The 20674-nt window shown below is 40.7% G+C and overlaps 5 protein-coding genes and 1 long non-coding RNA gene across 12 annotated transcripts; 2 read left to right on the forward strand and 4 right to left on the reverse strand.

Annotated features, from left to right (window-relative positions):
- The first annotated feature begins 108 nt into the window (after positions 1 to 108).
- On the forward strand, positions 109 to 3568 carry LOC124315327. 4 transcript variants are annotated; one of them, XM_046780937.1, is made up of 4 exons: positions 109 to 849; positions 923 to 1053; positions 1525 to 1697; positions 1750 to 3568. In XM_046780937.1, the coding sequence occupies exons 3-4, from the start codon at positions 1676 to 1678 to the stop codon at positions 3087 to 3089; spliced, it is 1362 nt and encodes a 453-aa protein (XP_046636893.1). In that variant the 5' UTR covers positions 109 to 849; positions 923 to 1053; positions 1525 to 1675; the 3' UTR covers positions 3090 to 3568. The 4 variants fall into 4 exon arrangements, with proteins under 4 accessions (XP_046636893.1, XP_046636892.1, XP_046636894.1 ...); XM_046780936.1 differs by having other exon boundaries at positions 923 to 1697; XM_046780938.1 differs by having other exon boundaries at positions 923 to 1697; positions 1756 to 3568.
- A 1786-nt stretch (positions 3569 to 5354) lies between these two features.
- Positions 5355 to 6564, reverse strand: LOC124315734. The gene is made up of 2 exons (XR_006911616.1): positions 6469 to 6564; positions 5355 to 6398 (listed from the first exon to the last, which is right to left on the reverse strand). It is a non-coding gene; the product is annotated as an uncharacterized LOC124315734 (long non-coding RNA).
- Positions 6565 to 8842: 2278 nt separating this feature from the next.
- Positions 8843 to 10473, forward strand: LOC124315381 (inward rectifier potassium channel 4-like). Its single transcript, XM_046781028.1, has 4 exons — positions 8843 to 9028; positions 9109 to 9347; positions 9413 to 9579; positions 9648 to 10473. Exons 1-4 carry the CDS (start codon positions 8898 to 8900, stop codon positions 10266 to 10268), a joined length of 1158 nt encoding a protein of 385 aa, XP_046636984.1. The 5' UTR covers positions 8843 to 8897; the 3' UTR covers positions 10269 to 10473.
- On the reverse strand, positions 10346 to 12137 carry LOC124315375. The gene is made up of 5 exons (XM_046781017.1): positions 11927 to 12137; positions 11264 to 11837; positions 11018 to 11194; positions 10741 to 10946; positions 10346 to 10666 (listed from the first exon to the last, which is right to left on the reverse strand). Exons 1-5 carry the CDS (start codon positions 12001 to 12003, stop codon positions 10537 to 10539), a joined length of 1164 nt encoding a protein of 387 aa, XP_046636973.1. The 5' UTR covers positions 12004 to 12137; the 3' UTR covers positions 10346 to 10536.
- Positions 12138 to 12542: 405 nt separating this feature from the next.
- Positions 12543 to 17051, reverse strand: LOC124315235 (G protein-activated inward rectifier potassium channel 3-like). 4 transcript variants are annotated; one of them, XM_046780764.1, is made up of 7 exons: positions 16797 to 17051; positions 16046 to 16480; positions 14713 to 14845; positions 14483 to 14612; positions 14146 to 14327; positions 13451 to 14057; positions 12543 to 13381 (listed from the first exon to the last, which is right to left on the reverse strand). In XM_046780764.1, exons 2-7 carry the CDS (start codon positions 16387 to 16389, stop codon positions 13077 to 13079), a joined length of 1701 nt encoding a protein of 566 aa, XP_046636720.1. In that variant the 5' UTR covers positions 16390 to 16480; positions 16797 to 17051; the 3' UTR covers positions 12543 to 13076. The 4 variants fall into 4 exon arrangements, with proteins under 4 accessions (XP_046636720.1, XP_046636721.1, XP_046636723.1 ...); XM_046780765.1 differs by lacking the exons at positions 16046 to 16480; positions 16797 to 17051 and adding exons at positions 15028 to 15104; positions 15229 to 15249; XM_046780767.1 differs by lacking the exons at positions 16046 to 16480; positions 16797 to 17051 and adding exons at positions 15028 to 15104; positions 15169 to 15187.
- A 1664-nt stretch (positions 17052 to 18715) lies between these two features.
- Positions 18716 to 20456, reverse strand: LOC124315617 (40S ribosomal protein S9-like). Its single transcript, XM_046781403.1, has 4 exons — positions 20384 to 20456; positions 19780 to 20016; positions 19357 to 19543; positions 18716 to 18966 (listed from the first exon to the last, which is right to left on the reverse strand). Exons 2-4 carry the CDS (start codon positions 20000 to 20002, stop codon positions 18792 to 18794), a joined length of 585 nt encoding a protein of 194 aa, XP_046637359.1. The 5' UTR covers positions 20003 to 20016; positions 20384 to 20456; the 3' UTR covers positions 18716 to 18791.
- Positions 20457 to 20674: the final 218 nt, after the last annotated feature.

Raw genomic sequence — 20674 nt, forward strand, 5'->3', positions numbered from 1 at the left:
AACTTTGTTTTCGATTCAATGTGGTAGAGAGATAATTTATTATTCGGATGACTTGGATCCATTCCGATGCAAATTCATGGTGGTGAAGTGTGTACATAAGAAAATTGGCAATCAAAGAAAGTGAATTTGATGTTCCGTTTGCTACAGTTCGCAGTTGCCCAAAAAGATGCGCTACAGCGGCGGAAACAGCCCCATGTATAATTATATTTCACTTCTTTGTACTCTCGAATTTTATCAGTTTTTGTTCTCGCTCCAATCGTGTCTATAGCCAGCGAATGTCTATACATTTATGCATGAACCCAAAACACACGATTCATCTATCTCGTCTGGATATCGATCGGATATGACATCAGCTCTTACTGGGCGCGGCGAACGAAAGTTTCTCTCAAGTCCCTAGCCACAATTTAATCAAATGTGTTGACGTGGCGTGAAGAAGAAAAAAAACACGAAGAAGAAACGGCGGCTGAAAAAAACAACAAAACAAAACATCAAATTTATGCTGGCAGGTGCTCTTTTCAGAACAGAGCCGCGTCTTTGTTTCGATAAGCGAATTAAATCTAATTTCATTTTCAGCGCGCTAAATATTTGATAGGATGTGTCGCCTCTCATTTTGATTGATAATCATTATGAATTTTTAATTTATGCAGCTGCTCTTTTATTTTGTCGCCGGGACGCCAGAGACAACCGACTACTATATTCGGTATTGATTAATGATGAATAGAGAGGAGCGCCTCTACATACAATGCGACGCGCCTGCTGTGATCATGAGCTGATGTTCTCTTTGAAGTCGGCGCCGCTCTTCAATCGTTATCTCTGGCCAGAAACCACAGCAGGCACATTCCCTTCGTGGTATCTTTTTATTTTTCTTTTGCTCGCCTCACTTGCCTTTTTTGTTTAATTATTTTATTTGTTTGATCATCAGTCCTTGCAAGTTGCAACTTGATCATCCCATCAGCAGCCTTCCGACTCCGCCCTTTCGTCCGACCCACAATGGCCCGCCATCATTCATCACGTCATTCTGTTTTATCCTTCCTGGATCCTGAGCGCCATGCGGTTCGTACTTTGTGTAATAACTTTTAGCGAATATTGAGACTCGCAATAAAGCGAACAAAACTTATTGTATAGAAGCTGTAAATGCCAAATGCATTAATTTCAATGCCTTGTGTCTAAAATTTCGATTTCACAAATTGAACGAATTTGGATATTTCCAAGGCCGTGCAAAGTTAAAGGCATTTCAACTGTCAAAACATGGGGAATGCGTAAGAGCATAAGTTAGTTTTAAGACTCACGTTAATTTCAAATAAAGGTTGCACATTTCGCAAAAAGTCCTTGGGGGAAAATTGCGACCGAACTGAAGGTCAAGATATTGTCAATTATTATAGTGTATTATCGACATCCCATCAATGACGTCACAGACATTCCATGGGTTACTATGGTATAGTACTCAATGTATCCACTATCCACCTACAAAGAATATCCAAACACATTTTATTATGCGTCAACAAAAAGACTTGTTTTCCCCAGGACTCATTCACTATCGCCGATGCCATCGCCGCATCAGATCCTTCCCTTACGTCTAGTTTTTTTTCGTGCATCGGACAGCGTGATAACAAATTGCAGTGACAAGAATTAACAAAATTATTTTGAGATTCAACTTTGCATTATTCCTGTTACAATGCCAACAACACGAATAAAAGGTTGAGCCATTTAGCAATTAAATTTAAATAACAGTTTAAAATTTCTATTCAGTTTCAGATTCGGAAAGGGCCCAAATTCGCAATGAAAGTTTATGCAACGTGAAATGCGTCAAATCCAACATTAGTTTGGATGAAACTTTGAGGCCACTATGGAAACTGACCCATTACTGCGGGATATTGTTGGACTGGTGTCGCCCAATCTGCAAGGATAACCACCGTTTCTACAAAGTTACCCGTTTGATTTGGATCACTCTTCTGTTTTTACTTCTCTTTGCGATTTTCTTATTCGAGATGATTCAATTAGTCAGAGGAATCGAGAGTGCGCCCAATATTCACGTGATGATCCTGAATATTCTGTGGAGCGTGCCGCTACTAGTTGGATTCATCGTCCAGGAACAATTCATCCGTTACCGACGAGAGTTTCTCTGTTTCTTCAAAGACTGGAGAGCGCTAGAAATTGAAATCGCCCAATTGAATCCCGATTGTGTAATGTGCCAATCTAGGGGCATGCACTTGACGATGTACGCAATTCACGCTGTGATGACGATCGTAGGATTGATAGCCCTGGGCTTGGATATTTTCAATCATCCCGAGGCTCCCTATCTTATCTCTACTTATCAGATTGTTCGTGAAACTATCCCACCTCCCTTAATTTGTTTAATTCATCTGACGCCCGTTGCATTTACTTTCATCTTTTTAATCATCGCGGATTTGGTTCCATCGTTTACTTACTATCACGCAGCTCTCGCGGTCAATTGTTTGGAGAAGAACTTAGCGAAATTTTTTTCAAAACAACTTTCCAATGATAGAGTGCTATTCGTCAAGTCATTAGCTAATAAGCCATTGAGCAATCAAAACCTCAATTACTGTAAAGCATTACCCGAAACGACCACATTCGAACTTGACGGCTACGTTCATCTGATTTGGAAAACATATGATAACATTGACCGAATGGTGAATCGAGCTAATTCTCTATTTGGAACTTTTTGGGTTTGCAGCCAAGGTGTGATCTTATTTATGATAACGGCATTACTTTATTCGGTTTTTTACTATTTAGATGACGCCCTGAAAATGCGATCCATTGACCAGATCCTCCCGTATCTTCTTAATTTTATCGGGTTAACTTTTCGATTAATTTCTAGCACGTTAATATCATCTCATTTGCACCAAAGAACCATTCAATTTCGTGGGACGTTGAACCGTTTGTTGAACCAACATTGGTTTCAATTGGGCAAACCCGATCGGGAATTGTTACGCTCTTTCCTGTCGAGACTTTCAAACGATCATTTAGTCGCTTCTCCACTTGACCTCTACAACATTACTCCGTCCATCCTTCTTAGTGTATTAGGATTGGTAGTCAGTTATGTCATAGTCTTACTTCAATCGAAGTGAAAATAAGATTAGTGTATAAGCAATTAACTTTTTAGGAATTCAAACAGATTATAAAATGTCTTTTGAATAATTTACTATGCGTCATGAGTAATTTACTGATCGTGTGGGCAATGCAATAACGTTAAATCGATATAACACCGCCCCTTCTCCAAGTTTTTTTTTATTGTAAACTTCGCAAAAAGTTCCTTTTTGGAAAATTGCAACCAAAGGTTAAATGTTGTCATTTATTTATTAGTACATTAGTAGACTTTTTTAGTACATAATTGACATCCCGCGGCGTCGCAAACATTCGTTAGGTTACTATGGTAGAATGGTAATAGTATACCCGATGCGTATCCACCTACAAAGAATATCCAAACACATCATTATGCGCCAACGACAAGACTTGTTTTCCCCGAAGACTCGCTCACTATCGCTAATACCATCGCCGCATCAGATCCTTTCCTTACGTCTAGTTTTTTTCGTGCATTGAACATTGTCAAAAAAATTCTGTCGCGATTCAACTTTCAATTATTCCTGTTACAATGCCAATAACACGAATAAAAGGTTGAGTCATTTAACATTATTAATTCAAATAATAATTTTTTAAAAATTTTTCATCCAGTTTCAGAATCGGAAAGGACCCAAATTCGTGACGAAAAACTGTGTAACGTCAAATCTAGCGTCAAATCCAACATTAGTTTGGACGAAATTTTAAGGCCGCTTTGGGAACTGACCCATTACTGCGGGATTTTGTTCGACTGGTGTCGCCCAATCTGCAAGGATAACCACCGTTTCTACAAAATTACCCGATTCATCTGGATCACTCTTCTGTTTTTACTTTTCTTTGCGATTATTGCGTTTGAGATGATTCAATTAGTCAGAGGAATCGAGAGTGCGCCCAATATTCACGTGATGATCATGAATATTCTGTGGAGCGTGACGCCACTAGTTGGATTCATTGTCCAGGAACAATTCCTCCGTTACCGACGAGAGTTTCTCCGTTTTTTCAAAGACTGGAGAGCGCTAGAAATTGAAATCGCCCAATTGAATCCCGATTGCGTAATGTGCCAATCAAGAGGCATGCACTTGATGATGTACGTAATTCACGCTGTGATGACGATCGTAGGATTGATAGCCCTGGGCTTGCATATTTTCAATAATTCCGAGGCACCCTATCTCATCTCCACTTATCAGATTGTTCGTGAAACTATCCCACCTCCCTTAATTTGTTTAATTCATCTGACGCCCGTTGCATTTACTTTCATCTTTTTAATCATAGCGGATTTAGTTCCATCGTTTACTTACTATCACGCAGCTCTCGCTGTCACCTGTTTGGAAAAGAACGTGGTGACATATTGTTCCAAACATGTTTCCAATAATATAGTGCTATCCCTCAAGCTATTAGCTAATAAGCAATTGAGCAGTCAAGACCTCGATTACAGGAAAACAATTACCAAATTACCCGAAACGTCCCCATACGAACTTGACGGCTACGTTCATCTGATTTGGAAAACATATGATAACATTGACCGAATGGTGAATCGAGCTAATTCTCTATTTGGAACTTTTTGGGTTTGCAGCCAAGGTGTGTTAATATTTATGATCACGGTTTTACTTTATTCGGTTTTTTACTATTTAGATATCGCCCTAAAAATGCGATCCATTGACCAGATCCTCCCGTATCTTCTTAATTTCGTAGAATTTACCTTTCGATTGATTTCTTGCACGTTGATATCATCTCATTTGCATCAAAGAACCATTCAATTTCGTGGGACGCTGAACCGTTTGTTGAACCAACATTGGTATCAATTGAGAAAACCAGATAGGGAATTGTTACGCTCTTTTCTGTCGAGACTTTCAACCGATCATTTAGTCGCTTCCCCTCTTGACCTCTACAACATTACTCCATCCATCCTGCTTCGTGTATTAGGATTGGTAGTCAGTTATGTCATAGTCTTACTTCAATCAAATTGATTCTAGAAGAGACCTATTCTAAGAATCTCATTTTAAAAGGATTCAAATAGATTTTTAGAAATTTCCTTTAAATAAAATTTAATGCGCTAAGTACTATGCGTTGTGTAGGCTACTGATCGTGAGCGATACAATAACGTTAAATCGATAATGCCCCTTCTTCCTTTTCTTATTATTTTTTAACTCTAGCTATTAAAGTAATTTGTTGTCAAGGGAAAACAAATTGCTTCTAAGTGCTGCTGGCTGGGTAGGTCGCCCATGTATTGGGAGTAGATTCGTTCAAATATTGACTTCGCACGACACGCACTAGGCTTGAAATCCAATAACTTTGTATTAATATTCCGCCGAAAAGTTAACTCCGCGATAAACTCCACCCAGTTCAATGCGCCAAGTTCCACAGTCTAGCAGATAGTTGCTTAGGACAATAAGCTGCAGTAGTTTCTATACACTTTCAATTTACGGAGAAAAACAAAACAAGGTCGTCTGGACACGATTGGGAGGTATCTCCTATAATAAATGAATATACAGCACTCAACTTTATTGAAATTTATATGTGCGCTAGGACACTTCAGCACGGCCATCATAAATCAATCGAGACAACAGGTAGCGGCGCTACTCCCTACAGTCGAGCGAAACATGTTGAGAAAAAGAGTTGCACGGCAGACGAGCTGCTCGTCTGATGAACAGATGATGATGAGCTTCAAATGGTGTTGCCGTCCGGTTTTGATCGTCACCAACATTTTCGGAATTCCTTTAAAAATGAAGGAAGACGAGCCGAGCTACTCCGCCTGGATGGTCTACATCCTTGGATGGATTCTGTACTGCACGAATGTAGCAATAGGTTTGATCATTATTATTCTCTGCCAAGACGCTGGCAATGTTTCGTCACTTTCACCGGACTCGGAAGAATTCAACAACAGCACAACTGCGTCGCGATGGAACGAAGGAATAAGTACCTACAACACGATCTCTTCCATGATAGCGACCCACACCGTTCTCCTGGCCGTCACCGCAGTTCGCTGGGAAGATCTCGTCCGTGTTCTCGATCGCATGGAGCGAATGAATCAATTCAATCTGAAGGAATTTTCCGTCTTTCGTGCCATTTTTAATGTTGGTCTTGTCTTCGCGGTCATTGTAAGTTCTACGTAAAATGAGGCGACATTATGAACACGTCAATTCATGTAAGTTTACCTACAGGGATGTGTGGCTGTTGGTCTCCTGTCGATTTCCACGTACTTCACCATCGGTTTGCAGTTGTGGCAGATGTTTATCTTTGCTATCCAGCGGTGGCTAATCCTCTACATTTTGTTGGCCGTTTTGTTATTCACCTGTTTCGGATGGATGGCTGCGACAATGCTGCAAATGGTCGGAAAAGAAATTGAATTAATTCATGAAAACGGACAGCTTCATGAGAATCGCGACGGACCTGTTGATGTTTTGATATCCAAATGTAGTCGCCATTACTTTGTGACTATTGATTTCGTTCATCAGTTCAATCGCTGTTTTGGCTGCCTGTTACTTGTCCTTATAGCTCCGGCTTTCATCCGAATAATTAACGCTTCGTTCCAGCTGATGATCAACTTGAAAGACGGGCATTGGACAATGGACATGATTGTGCAGTTAATGATTCTGCTCGTCCATTGTGTTCTTTTCACGTTAGTAGCCAACATCCCCCACAAAATTCGACAAGAGGTAAGATAGTATAAAAATTCAGTCACTTTGAATTCATTTGACAATTATGAAAATTCAATTTACAATTTGCAGACTTTTAATTTGACCAAGAAGTTGCGCAAACTCTATTTTGATGATTTTTCTCTTCAGAATCAGGTAGGATCTTAATCTCAAGTAAAAATTATTAACATTATGTGACAGATGACGAAACTCTATTACGCGTTATTGATAAAATCCCAAAACTAAAGCGCATTTTTTTTTAAATCAAGGTTAATGTTTTGATAATGGAAATATCGAATTCCGTACCGAAAATCACCGCTGCCGGTTTCTTTGACGTCGATCTTCAACTAATTCCAACGGTAATGAGTCGCAATAAATTATCTGCTTCAACAGCCCATTGCCGACATAAGCATTTCAAGTAACGGATTTTATTTTCGCAGCTTGTAGGCACAACGTTAACGTATCTTATTATTCTTTTCCAATTTCAAACATCCGAGAAAAATTAATGCTGCACCTTTTGATGGAAAGAGTACTACAGTTTCAATTTTACTTGCTTCAGTGTTTAAAGATTAAATCTATAGTTCGTTCCTCAGTTTAAAATTCTCAAAGCAAGTGTATAATTGTACCACAGATTCGTAGTCAATAAAACACGACTTCACATGAGAAAAATAAAAAACAACTTCACATAGAATCAATAAGAAACAACAAAAAAGAAAAAGACTAAAATGCGGGTTCGTTATGTCGCATTCTCAACACGTATAGATGTCGAGATCAAAGACCGATGCATCCGGCACACAGACGGAAGAAGCGGCTGGTCAACGGCATCGAGAACAAAGGAGTCCCTTTCAGTGCCAGCCGAGCCATCGTACGTAGTATAAAGTCTCAACTTTTCAACACCGGTGAAATAATATATTCGCACAACAGAAATTCACGTGGTCATCAAGTTGCCTTGAAAGATCTTCTATTACGTTGGTGTTGAATAATTTGATTTTTTTTTTTAAAGTCTACACCCTCTCGTAGATATGTGACGTAACGTTGCGATTTTCTGATGAATGAAAAGAAATGTCTTAGTTTCAGACTACTGAAAGTGAATACCATTTCTATGCATTCTGTTTTGCCAACATTTTGCTACACAATCGCCATAAAGTGTCTCGTTTGACATTTAAGAAATTGGGCAAGATTTGTGGATAAAAGGTGATATCGAATATTATTTTGTCGGGATGAAACGGAGTCTGGGGCGGTGCTCCGAACTGTTTCAAATTTCGTACAGCGGCAACGTTATCGGCTGAGAACCCAACGAACCAAAACGAAAATTAATCTGTTTTCCTCTTTATCGAATAAAAGAAACAAACAAAGAAATCGACCAGCCGTGCAGTATTAAAAACTAATCCGAAAAAAGAAAAAAACAATGATTATATAATAAAACTTGGGAAACAAAAAAGAAAGCACCGAGACGGATGTGACATCCTTTAAAATAAAATTTAAAAAAACGCCCAGACATTACACCCGAAGAGCAGATAGCATTAAATTGTAATCGATAGTCGAGGTCAAACATTTTGATTTTGCGAAATGTTTTCTTATTCTTATTATTTATTCTCGCTTGGTTAGGTAAGAATTCAGTAGTTTCTTAATTGCGAATCGCAATAAAGTGAAAAAATTCCGTGTGATTTATTCGAGATTTATTCACTCGCAATTGCAGTTCAGCACAACTAGCGGTTAGTAACCACCAACGAACTTTTTGTAATGAGAACGCCTTTCTTCATTTACCGGTGTTCGAATTGTTTGAAGGGTGGAGGCCCTATGTGCGATAATCGACTGTATCTATTCAAAGGATGTTCCTCAGACTGATGCACGACGCGGCATTCGAACAAATGTTTAATGGAAATTCCCCGTAAAAACGGAAAACAATGTGGGTTTTACCTGCCATCCATCGATCGCTTCTATAACCGTACCATTCAGCAAGTCGTTGTTTCACTACGTCATTCGGGATGAGCTCCAGTTTCTTAATCAATAACCCAGCGCAATTGTTGCCTTGCAGGTGATCTGGCACATCGCCGTATACCGAGTTTTACACGATTAACTACCTTCATAGATGGTGGTCGTGACTTAGAAGAGTAACTCCATTTAAGTTACAAAAAAAAGTTATTGTGGTACATAAGAAAAAAATTATTCGAGTGTATTGTGATGGAATCACCAACAATTAATATCGAGTCTATGGAACCTATGCTGAGTGAAAAACAAGGATGGATTAATAACAGAAATCCTACTTTGCGATCCATGGCGATCACACCCAAACAAGATTCCATGTCTCTAATGTAAATAAAACTTAAATTAACGCTGCTACATTTTCTAGACAAGTTTCAGTCATCATCCGTGTCACGTTCTTGCTGTTTAGAAAACGTAAAAACTTTAGGAGACTGGTCACCAAATCGGGAGAATCAAACATCAGTAACGGCAGAGTTACCGGACCTGGAACTGGAACTTTTGTTGGCATTTTCACTTGGCTCGTCGATTCCAAGTGGCGGTGGACGGGCTTGATTTTTTTCGCTAGCTTCTACATCACATGGACACTCTTTGCTGTTCTGTTTTGGTTGATTTGCTATTCACACGGAGATTTTGAAATGCAAGATCAAGGTGTAACATTCATTGAACTGCTTTAAAAAATGTCTAGAAAAATAATAGCAAACGTGATTTTTTAGGTGTTGAAGGAGAGGGCGTTAACAACGGGAGTGTCCCCTGCATAGAAAACATCAGAGATTTCACATCGATATTTCTTTTCAGTCTGGAAATTCAAACGACCATCGGATTTGGCTTTTCCCGAGTCACCGAGCAGTGTGGTGCTGCTATCTTTACACTAACTGTTCAAGTAAGACCCTTTTCTTTACTAAGAATTGACTATTTCCTCGATCAAGGTTAACATTCGCGTTTAACCAGGCCATTTTAGGAGCCATAATCGAGGCCTTCCTCGTGGGAGTGGTATTTGCTAAATTGGTACGAACGAAACAAAGAGCTCAAGCCATTGCATTCAGTCAGTTCGCCATAATTTGCCAACAAGACGGACAACTTTCCCTGATGTTTAGAATAGCCGACAGACACACTTCACGTATTATTGGCGCCCGAATCAGGGCGACTCTAGTTAGTCAGACTCGGACAACTAGAGAGGGACACGTTGTGACTTTAGATCAGCAGCCACTTCGCGTTCATCCCTCTGGAGAAGATTCCGACTTGCTTTTGCTCTGGCCGACCACAATAGTTCATTCAATCACGGTCGAATCTCCTTTGTATGGGATGAACGAAGCTGATATCACGCAAGCTGCATTCGAAATCATAGTCACCCTGGAAGGCACTACGTCGTCGACGGACATGTCAACTCAAGCAATGACCTCTTACTTGCCAACCGAGATTCTCTGGGGATATCGATTCGACGATATGATTGGCGCAAAATCAGACAACGGCCGACCAACGGTTGATCACAGTCTAATGGACAATATCTATCCAGTCGCAACAGTTAGAACGCCGGAAGACGACGGAAGCGAGGAATTCATCCCTGACTAATGTGCAAAATTTTTCTTTTAAATGTTAGAAGAATTTTTCATTAATGCTAAGGAAAAATTTTAATAACGACTAAAAAATTTAGTTTCCAAATACATTGTATTTTCTACCTTGGGAGTTCTTTCAGAGTTGTTTTAAACTTTCGTCCAGCACAGAAAAAAAAAATGGCCAAGGGTGCGAGAAAAAAAAAAAGAAAAAATTGTCACGACAAAAAACAAGAACTTCAGGGTAGTGGGTCAACCAGAACCCCGTTCACCTTCAGTTAATGCATTCACGTGTCTTTCTTTGGTAGAGTAACGGTGAATATCTGTGAGTTGCGAGAAGTAGCCTTGTTAAACAGCGCCTTGTGAATGGTTCCAATATCTGGCGCAATATGGGATTTGCCAGTGCTTAGCGGAGCTCTAAGTAATATTAAGACAAAAAGATGGGGTTAACATACCGTGTTAATGGGGTGTAAAATTAAAAGTAGACATGCCTTGGCTTCAACGGTGAAGGAGGTGCCTCTCGTCTAGGTTCATAAACGACTCCCATGCTGCAGTGCATAGGCAGTCCATCCAGTTGTCGGTTGTGGTAGACATCAACAGCTCGCAGGGCATCGTCACGACGAACATAAACGACCTCAGCAACGCCAGGTCGTTGAAGCGAAGCTCTTACTAGCGACCCCACGTCACCAAAGAGTTCCTGAATAGAAGAAATCAAAATTCGCCAATGAAACTAAAGAGCCCCGATTAGCATAGAAACACTAGACTTACCACGATGTCTTCTTGCGTCACTTTAGGATGAAGATTGCTGACGTAAATCCTGTGCCCCGTCTCGGGTTTCATCTTCACCTCAGTTCTTGGTCCAAGTCGCTTTTCTGTGGCTAGGATTCGCTTGGTTGCTGACAAAGGAGGTTCACAGTCCATTGCTGCAGTACTCATGCTGTGTGTCTTATAGATCAAGGGTATCAAGTTACTCAGGTTGTGTGTGGAAAGTGAATTTAAATGAACCTAACTTACAAGGTCATAACTGGGTGGCTGCTGGTGGTATGGGTAAAAGTTGGGTGGGGGCAGGAGATCATATCTTGGTGGCATGTAATGGGAAGCAACTGGTCCAACATTCAATCTAGCTAGCTCATTTTCTACTGTTCTGCCAATAGTTGTCCTGGTGAGAGGAGATCTCCCCACTTCTCGGATCAACTTCTTGATTCCTTGATTTGGTCTTGTGTTCAATCCAGTTGGTTTCCTCGAAAGTTCTGGTTTCTTGGAAGCAAGTTTCTGACGGAGGTCAGTTTTTTTGGCCATTGCAGCCAAGCGGTCTCTTGCATCAGTGATCTTGAGCCTATTATTGGCCAACAGCTTATTTCTGGCGTCAACAACAACACCTTTCTTGGCGGTTTTTAAATTGGGCTTGTTAGCATTTCCCTTAAAAACAAGTTTTCCACCAGTGTTGTTCTGTCTACCGCCTTGCTTGGTGACTCGGCCTCCTCCATTTTTGACCACACCTGGCAGTGCATTTGTATTTTTCTTTTTCTGATTATTTCGAACACCTCCTCTTTGAACTCCTGGGGCGTTACCGGCATTTTTATTAGGCCTAAAAACACAGCAAAGTTCATATACGCCAAGCAAATAAATGGATGAAACAACACATATGCAATGCAACACTCAAGTTGATTTTTATACCTTGGCTGATATCTGCCTTTGTTGAGGCTGAATTTTTTCGGGTTTTCTTTAATGAGTTCGTCCAAACTTCTATCCATTTTTTCTTATATTAAGTGGAATTTACCACGCAAATCAACAATGACAAAATGACTTCTAAAATCTATTTCCTCAGACAAGCAAGCCAAGCGTTAGGGCAGACGAATACACTTTAAAGCCCTCGATATCAAATGATGATTCCACCCAATTAAATGATGCCTAGATGCTAATGCTCCCTAGCGGTGTAAAGTTCAACTAATTTTTTCGAACTATACTTTTGTTGGAAAATTGAATTTTCTTATCTTGAAACGGATTTTCACTTGATCAGCACGTGCAGCTTTTGGAAATTTCTTGTTTACCTTGATCGTTTGATATTCACCACAGAGGATAGGAATTGATGGCAGTTTTGCTCTGGCTATTAATTTTCCAACTCAGTTTTCCTTAGAAAGAAATAAAAAACTTTATGCATGGACTTCAAAGTGAGAGTTTTGATTCGTGCCGTTTAAGAAAATGTCGCCGAGGTTGTGTCCTGATTATAAAACATGTCCTATGAGATTGAAGAGAATCAAGTCAATTTTAAAAAAAAGAAAAGAAGACGTGATGAAAATTCACATTCATGATGTATTGAAACCAAAGGTTCCGCATACAAATATTTAATCGGTCTATGACGAACGATACAAAATCAAAAACATAAAAAAAAAAGAATAATATATATATATATATGTAATGAAAGAGAAGACATTCGAGAGTTCTTCTCGGTGTCGGGTTGTGTTCGTTGTGCGTAGACACACAAAAGGCAGAACAAGGCATTACATTTTGGAAGACAAAAATTTCGCTATTATTTCAATACACGAATCGAGTGAGTGTAAGGGTACATAAAGTTCCAGCAACAATTACGTGTTTTGTGTGTTTTTTTTTCAAAATTTTTATTGACGATTGTTACTTGAATCCTAAACGACCAATAATATTTATATATATAATCAGGGGATATAAAAGGAGGGAAATGCACATTACGGTATGCGAAGACCTAGTTATAAGGCAAAAAGTATTCTTCTGGCTTTTTCTTTTCTACATTATCCCATTTTACTGGGTGATGATGGAAATTATTAGTTTGTTAATTAACACAGTAGATTATTCACGTGGCAGCAGAGTTGCTGGTCGGTGGATCAACTCGGTTCACTACTGGTGCGGACATAGCTGCTGCTACTGCTGCTGCTGGTCGCATGCTTATATTGCTGGAACTGATGACGGCCGCGATTGGAGCAGGAGATAAGGCCAGAGGTGCGGCTCCCCTCATCATTGGAGTGTTGACGATCGCCGGATCGATCAACAAATTCCGGTTGTAAGTGAGTTGCAGAGGCATCGTCTGCAATGGTATCGTTTGCAATGGCATCGTCTGCTGCACTGGTCGTGTCACTTGCTTGCTTGCTGGCACGTTACCTGATATTTTCAAAAAATAGGGTTTAACTGACCGTTTCCAGGGCGGAAACTCTTCGGCACTACTCTTACCTGTTTGGTTTTCCTCGCGTAGTTTCTTGAACTCATCCAAGTCCCGGCTGCTGCAAAGTGGCGTGTCCACTTCGTAGGTATTGTTAAAGAGACTGTAGTCGACAGCGTATTGGCCGGTATCCTTGCGGAAAGACACGAGCGGCTCGAACCGGTGACCCCATTTGATCTCGGAAGGCAGGTAGGAAGAGCGGGCCTGTGTGGTCATGCTGGTCGACTCAACGGTGCCCTCCAGGATAACGACAATTTCGAATTTGTCCTTGAGCAGATCGGAAGCCGAAACGTTGTAGAGTGGCGAGTCGGGCGTGATTTTGTGAACGACCGTCATGGGCCAAATGAGGAAAAGATTGCTCTCGTCGTGGTCGAAACCGACTTTCAACTCGTACTGAAAGTATGGAATCATTTCGCCTTCGTTGGTCACTCGCATTTGAATCATCTGGGCGCGGATGCTGGCGTCAATGATGTGAGATTTGCGCATATCACCCACGCGGAACATCAAACAGAGTTGATCGTCCCGTTGGCAGATTGCAGCCGAGCGGCTAAACAGCAACGTCTGGGCTCGCATCTTTGGTCGAGTCAATTTCGAAAAGACGACGCCCACCATAAATGCCTGAATTGGAAAAGATAATGCAAAAGGTCGACTGTTGTTATGCAATGCTCACAACGAGTGATGCCAGAAGAGATAAAAATCCATTTACCTGAATCATTACGCCAATAATACTTTGAATGCACATGACGAAAATGCCTTCAGGACACTCTTCGGTCGTGTATCTGTAGCCGTAGCCGATTGTGTGTTGAGTTTCGATGCTGAACAAAAACGTCGAAGCGAATCCGTGAATGTTGCCGACACACGGTTTCCAGCCGGATGCTCCTTGATTATCTAAAGTTAAACAACAAATTGAATAAATCAATTCAAGTGGCAGACACACACAAAAAAAAGAAAAGCTTCCAATGCCATTCGTCTAGGACGGCGGGTGTTATTATCAGGATACAACAGTCACACTAGAAACAATAAATAAATGAAGATAAAATTACCGGGAAGGTGCTCGGGTTCTAGGTCGCCATGAGTGAAAGCAATGAGCCACCATAGGACGGCGAAGGCCATCCAGCTCAATACAAAGCTGGCTGTAAAGATGAGAAGCGTCCAGCGCCACTGGATGTCGACCTAAAATAAATTGCAATATCACGCTTTGATTAAAGAGAACGTTCCTTTTTCTGATTTTGGGTGGACACTTTTTGTTTCTAAGTAATAAATGATGTCTTACCATAGTAGTGAAAATATCAGCCAGATAGCGACGCCTTCGTTTGGCCACATTGCTCTGAACGACGTTGCACTCGCCATTTTTTAACACGACACGCTTTCGGATCCTTCGTGAACTCCATCGGTTTTGTCTGTACCTAGACAATTGTAAGTGGAAAAGAGACGTGATAAACGACTGTGAGGATAACATAACGGGTTTTTCTAGTTTTACAAAAAATAACCACTGCACCAAACTACGCTTGGCGGAAACTATCAAAAACGAAACTTTAAACGCCCTCCGCAAAAAAACAAAAAAACATTTCCAAAAATACTTTATTACCTGACGTCATTTTGGGACATCAGTTCAACACCTTCTTCCTGACCGTATCCAGTGTCGGAGGTATTAACCATAATTGTCTTTGTCAAAGGTGTAAAAAAAAAAAGAATCAAACGGCAGAGAGAGATAGAGAGAGCAAAGCACCTGTGTGCGTCTTGATTCTCGCACCTGGAGCGCCCGACTGAAGGGCCCAAGGTCTCTTACTTCCATTCTATATGTTGTTGTTGTTGTGGCAAGGCTCTAAGCTGCCTTGACACAAAACAAGCCGCACCGTCCGACACTCTGCGCCCAGCTGTAAGAACGTGTTGCGGCACATGATTCATGTTAAAATTTGTTTGTACAGCCGTTTTTTGAAACCAGGAAAAAATCGTAGATCCATCACATCAAAATCTCTATAAAAGTCAAACACTTTTCTAGGGGATTGTCAGGAACTTTCTATTAAGAGTGACAAATAGCTGCCAAAAATTTCACGTTTCCCTGCACAAAATCACGGAGTTGCAATAGGCAACGAGAGCCGGATCAAACCGCTTCTCGGCGGGAACCGATACAACATCCCACGACGAATTCTTAAATTTTTAAAAAAATCTTGGCGACTACTTGACAATTCCGTTCATCAAATCGGGCACTATACTATACTATCAAACAATCGTAACGAGCTAGGACCCAGTAAAAATCTATCTTGGAGAACTTTGGTCCGTGTGGATCGAACCAGTTCATTTACTTCCAAGTTGACTTGATGCCTTATTCATTGAAACACGAATGTGATCCCTAATTGAACCCAATTGATATCCCTTTTTTGTTTGCAAAACATTAACGACTCGGCCTTATCTGCTAAGGCGTGAAGAAAACAGATTGTTTGCTTTTATCACGTCATGTGGTTTGTGGGAGGAGCTTGATTCTTTAATTGAGATAGCGAATGCCAAGGAAGGCGAGCACATCCGCACCAGACCGAAGAAAAACAAGATTCATAATATACGAATCTCAGACGAAGTGAAAGAAGAAACTAAATCAAATTAATTACCTCATGAGCGGACTGCATGATCTCTTCTCTGTGGAACATTTGGGCGGTTGATCTCCATCGGTCGATCCGGTGCTGCTGGATGTGCTCTTAATTTTCGGCCGGAAGACTTCTTCTCCTGTTCCGTTATTACGTAAACTCTGTCGTTCGCTCCACGAGGGCGCGAATGACGGAAACCAATTGCTGGCTTTTCTGGGTTTTTCTTCTTCAGGAGTAGTTGCATCTGCACAGGGAATGTTGACTCGTACTTCACCACTCTCAACCACCGATGTTGGAACGGATGTCGGAAGAAGTTGCTGCCATACCGGAGCGTTGCAGTCGTCGCTTTCTTGTTTGTTCAATTTCATGATGAAATGTTGTACGTGTGTGTGTGTCTGTCGATCGCCGTTTAAAAGTTACCGTTTAATGTGGTTGTACCAACAAGGTCAACAGGGCATTCTAGAAAAATAAAAATATGGTATTTAGATCAGAGCACGAAAAGGAGGTTTCCCCCCTCAAGTCGATCTGCTTCGAGCAGTGACGCAATTTCCGTTCGGGGGGCAACGGCTGAGCACTACATTGGCAAGTTGTACATGGTGGCGAGACAATAAAGGGACCATGAACAGACTAGGGAGTGTGTTAAGAATCTTTAAACAACAATGAAAAAAGAACCGATCTAAATAATCAGCAGCTCTCAAATTTTATCTCGTAGAAAACAGTCGAAAACAACTTTTGTGTCCTTGACGATATGAAATGGAAACGTCAGCAAACTTACCCGTTGGCTTTGGCAGCAGACGAAATTAACTGAATAATTTTGATAACAACTGGTGTGAAGAAAAATGTAAAGAAGCCAGGCCACTGGTTGTTTGTTTAAAAAAAAAAGCAAAAATGTGTTTCCTTGCACTCAGACAAATGTTAAAACGAAAGAAAAATAACCAAATGAGGTTGTATAATAATATGGAAAGGCCAGCAGCTCACTGTTGTGTGCTGTACGAAATACGACGACAGACTGGGGATAAAAGAGTGGGACTGGTTGGTCTTTAAGGACCCCCCTTCCTTCCAACCGATTAAGTTAGAGAAGGGGGGGAGAGACATCGGAGAGGACTCGCCTAGAATTTTGAGAGGGGAGAAGGGAGAGCTCTCAAGTCTTCACGCTGTGAAGATTTTGAAAAGCTTGAAGAAAAATTGGATTCATTGGGCGTGACTCATGCCCAATGAATCTTATTTTTGTTGATAAGTGTGTGAAAATATTTTAAATAAAATCCTTGTTGCTGTGCTTTTTTGAATCGGGGGAAAATTGGCAACAAAAGCAGACGACGAAATAAAACATTTGCAATGGCGGATATGGCTGGTTTTGATTGACATTTGATTAATAAACACCTGGATTTCTATCGTCTCGTTTGTTACACTTGATTGATATCTGATATTTTCGTCATTATATTGCCGGTCAAAATTTAAACACGTCAGCAACAGCGTAATCGTGTCTTGATTGATTAATTACATAATCCAGTTTATACGGTCTGGTTTTTTACATAAAAAGATTTATGTAAGAAGAGATATTTAAATGCTTTTCGACCGTCGCCTTGAAATTTATCCCGGATTCTGTTGGATAACCTTGGAACGGTATAATCCTTTATCGAACGGATATCAAAGGCTTATTTTTTTCCCCGTCCAAGTTGCTGCTGTGCACAGGTGTCAATCACCTCCCAGTGGGGTGAAAGGCGTTGAAATTTTATTTTCCGATATCAAATGTATTTGTGTGCCCCATTTTTTTTTTTTTTCTTTTTGTAAGGGGTGGATTTAACAATAGTTTTGGAAAATAAAAAAAGAAGATGGAAATACAGTTGGGGGTCGCTCCGGTTATACGGTGAACACAGGTGTTCTAAAAGTATCTGGACCGCTTGGTACGTCCCGGTACGTCCTGGTACGAACTGTTCAGCAACGATGAGAAGTTGAACACTCTTTTCTCCTCTCTCTTTGAGCAACATAGGAAAATCACATTGTTGTTTTTCTATTGCCGAAAATGGCAGGCTGCTGTCCGAGCCACCTGTTCTGACCGTGCCTTCGAGCAAGGGAAAACCCCCAATCCCTTCAAGCTACCGGTAGTTGATTTCCCTGGCATAATCAAAAGGTTTTACCCCAGCACTCTTGTTTCGACCACTTTTATTTTTGTTCCCCACAAAACAGTTGGCATGGGTGCATAATTGGCTGCATTATTCCAAGAAATATGCAAATAACTTAACTTGAACGTCCCAAGTAGGGGACTCTCGAAAGTTCTTTGAATGCAATTTGGCAGTTCACACAATAAGTGAACAGGAAAATGTCAATGACTTTTTTCCTGTGCTCGTTTGCGAATCACTCAAAACGAGAATCTTTTTCATCTAGACAAAAGAATAAAAACAATACAACTTTTAATTCAGACGAGGTCACCGGATTCGAAATGAGGATGTCAACCTCCATACACTTTATTCGCCATAGTTGGCTACGCACGGATAAATCATGCGTTTCCTGTCTCATCTTTTATAACCGACTCCCATTGCCTAGTTACCGTCCTCGATTTGGATTACAGCTGTAACCGGACAAGTCTCGACATTCAACAACAAATTCCTATTGTGTATATCGAACGAACTTGAATGAATTGGTAGTTCCATACGAATAAAATTAGATCAATGCGTAGATGATACTAGAAAAGAATTTTCGCGCACAAATTGTATTACTGATAACAGATACACAATTGAGAGGCTCGAATAAAAACAAGAGGGCGAACAATCTACTCGTCATCCTCTTCACCAGCATCTCCTCCATCCGTGCCCTTCTTCAAGTTCTTCCTCTTGACACGACCAGCACGGCCGCCACCGAACGGCGACCGGAGGGCAAAGTCGATGTGTTTCTGCGAATCCAGACGGACGATGAAACTGGGAATGTTCACCAACTGCTTGCGGACACTGTAAAGGTAAAATAATAAATCAAATGAATACGTCAAAGTGGAAAACTGAAATGATTAATTCAAATTTGCACACCGAGCCGAAAGTGTCTAACCCAGAACTAGACATCAGGCGTAGAGTATTGCACGCAACAACTCCATTGGCCATAAGAGAAACAGTTGTTTCGCTTCCTGTGTCTGTAGGGCATGTCCATTTTACGCCAATTCCCAGCGGAACGGTGTCATATCACCAGCCGCTGGTGACCAGCGTGAATCAAGGGCATACAGCCCAGTGGCCTAAAGACATCCATCATATAGATGGAACATCCCGTTCAACGAGAATGCTCAACTCGGTGACTTGTTAAGCAAATCGTTTAGAAATTAGGAATGCTGATAGCAGACGGATGAATACCGAATGTGTCGCTGGCGGATGAGAACGCGGGCGTGGTGAATCGATTTAGCCAAACCCAATTTGAAAACTTGGGTCTGCAGGCGACGCTCCAAAAAGTCTTCAACCTTCAAGCTGAGCACGTAATCGAGCTTCATGCGTCCTTCTTCTAACACACCGATGCGGACCAAGCGACGAAGAAGGGCGTTACCTATAGATGGCAAAAGATTTCATAATTAGAAGTGCCCTGTAATGACCACAAACGCAATTTATATTAAACAACTAATTTAAATTCAGTTGTAGCTCATGTTAAGCTTGACATCAGGTCTCAGCCAAGAAGTGTCAGATAATGTGCATCATGCAAATTAGTCATTTATAAATTTCTATGTTACTGTCATGCTCAATTGACAAATGGCATGCTGAATTACTTTATAGAACAACTGATACCTTCAAATAAACGTTTGCCATCCTTCTCATCAAGAGTGAGCAACTCTCTAGCAGCTTTACGGATCTTGGCTAAAGTGTACTTCACTCTCCAGACTTCCCTCTTGTTGCGAAGACCATATTCACCAATCAACTTCAGCTCTTGATCTAAGCGAGCTTTCTCGAAGGGGCGTCGAGGTGCGACACATACCTTCCTTTGTACCAGGGGAGCTCTATGGTTGACCATTTTGACCCTTCAGCCTGTATAATATGAGAAAGAAAAACAATTAATCGTTGAAGAACCATCCACATGAATACAGGAAAAGAAAAGTTTAATTGTCTCCAAGTCACGAATCAGGTTAATCTACATCAAGATTCCTGGGATTAAAACTGGCAATTACTTTAGCCTCATTCAAACAACAATCTCTATTTAGTCAAGAGTAGTCATCAAGAGAAATGAGGCAAAATGATATGTCTGTCACAGACAGATGCTTTAGCATATCGACCAATGAATTTGATTTCATATTGTACAACGACCCGTGCAGCTTTTAAACCAAAACGATATAAACTATTAACCGAAATGCATTTCAAATAATATTTAACTTTAATGAAAACTAGAAAGTCTTACCCACACAACCGAAAGTGACAGCTGATGAAAACAAATGGTCGAGTCAAATTGACCACTATTCACGAAGTAAAGGAAGCCTTGTCTTGCTGTAGAGCGCGAAACTGTAGAGCGCGAAATTCAATTGGGTGGATACTATCGCAGGCGCTCTAGGTCTCTAACTACGAAAGATGCAGCGTAGAGATGCGCTTTTGTTTGTAAGAAATCATAAAAAAAAAGCGTAAAGGTAAAAAAAAATTGTTTGCATTCACAATTTCACATGCTGCTCAACATTAATTCAGTCACCTTGTGTCG

This window comes from Daphnia pulicaria, chromosome 11, assembly GCF_021234035.1.
Source record: "Daphnia pulicaria isolate SC F1-1A chromosome 11, SC_F0-13Bv2, whole genome shotgun sequence".
Lineage (NCBI taxonomy): Eukaryota > Metazoa > Arthropoda > Branchiopoda > Diplostraca > Daphniidae > Daphnia > Daphnia pulicaria.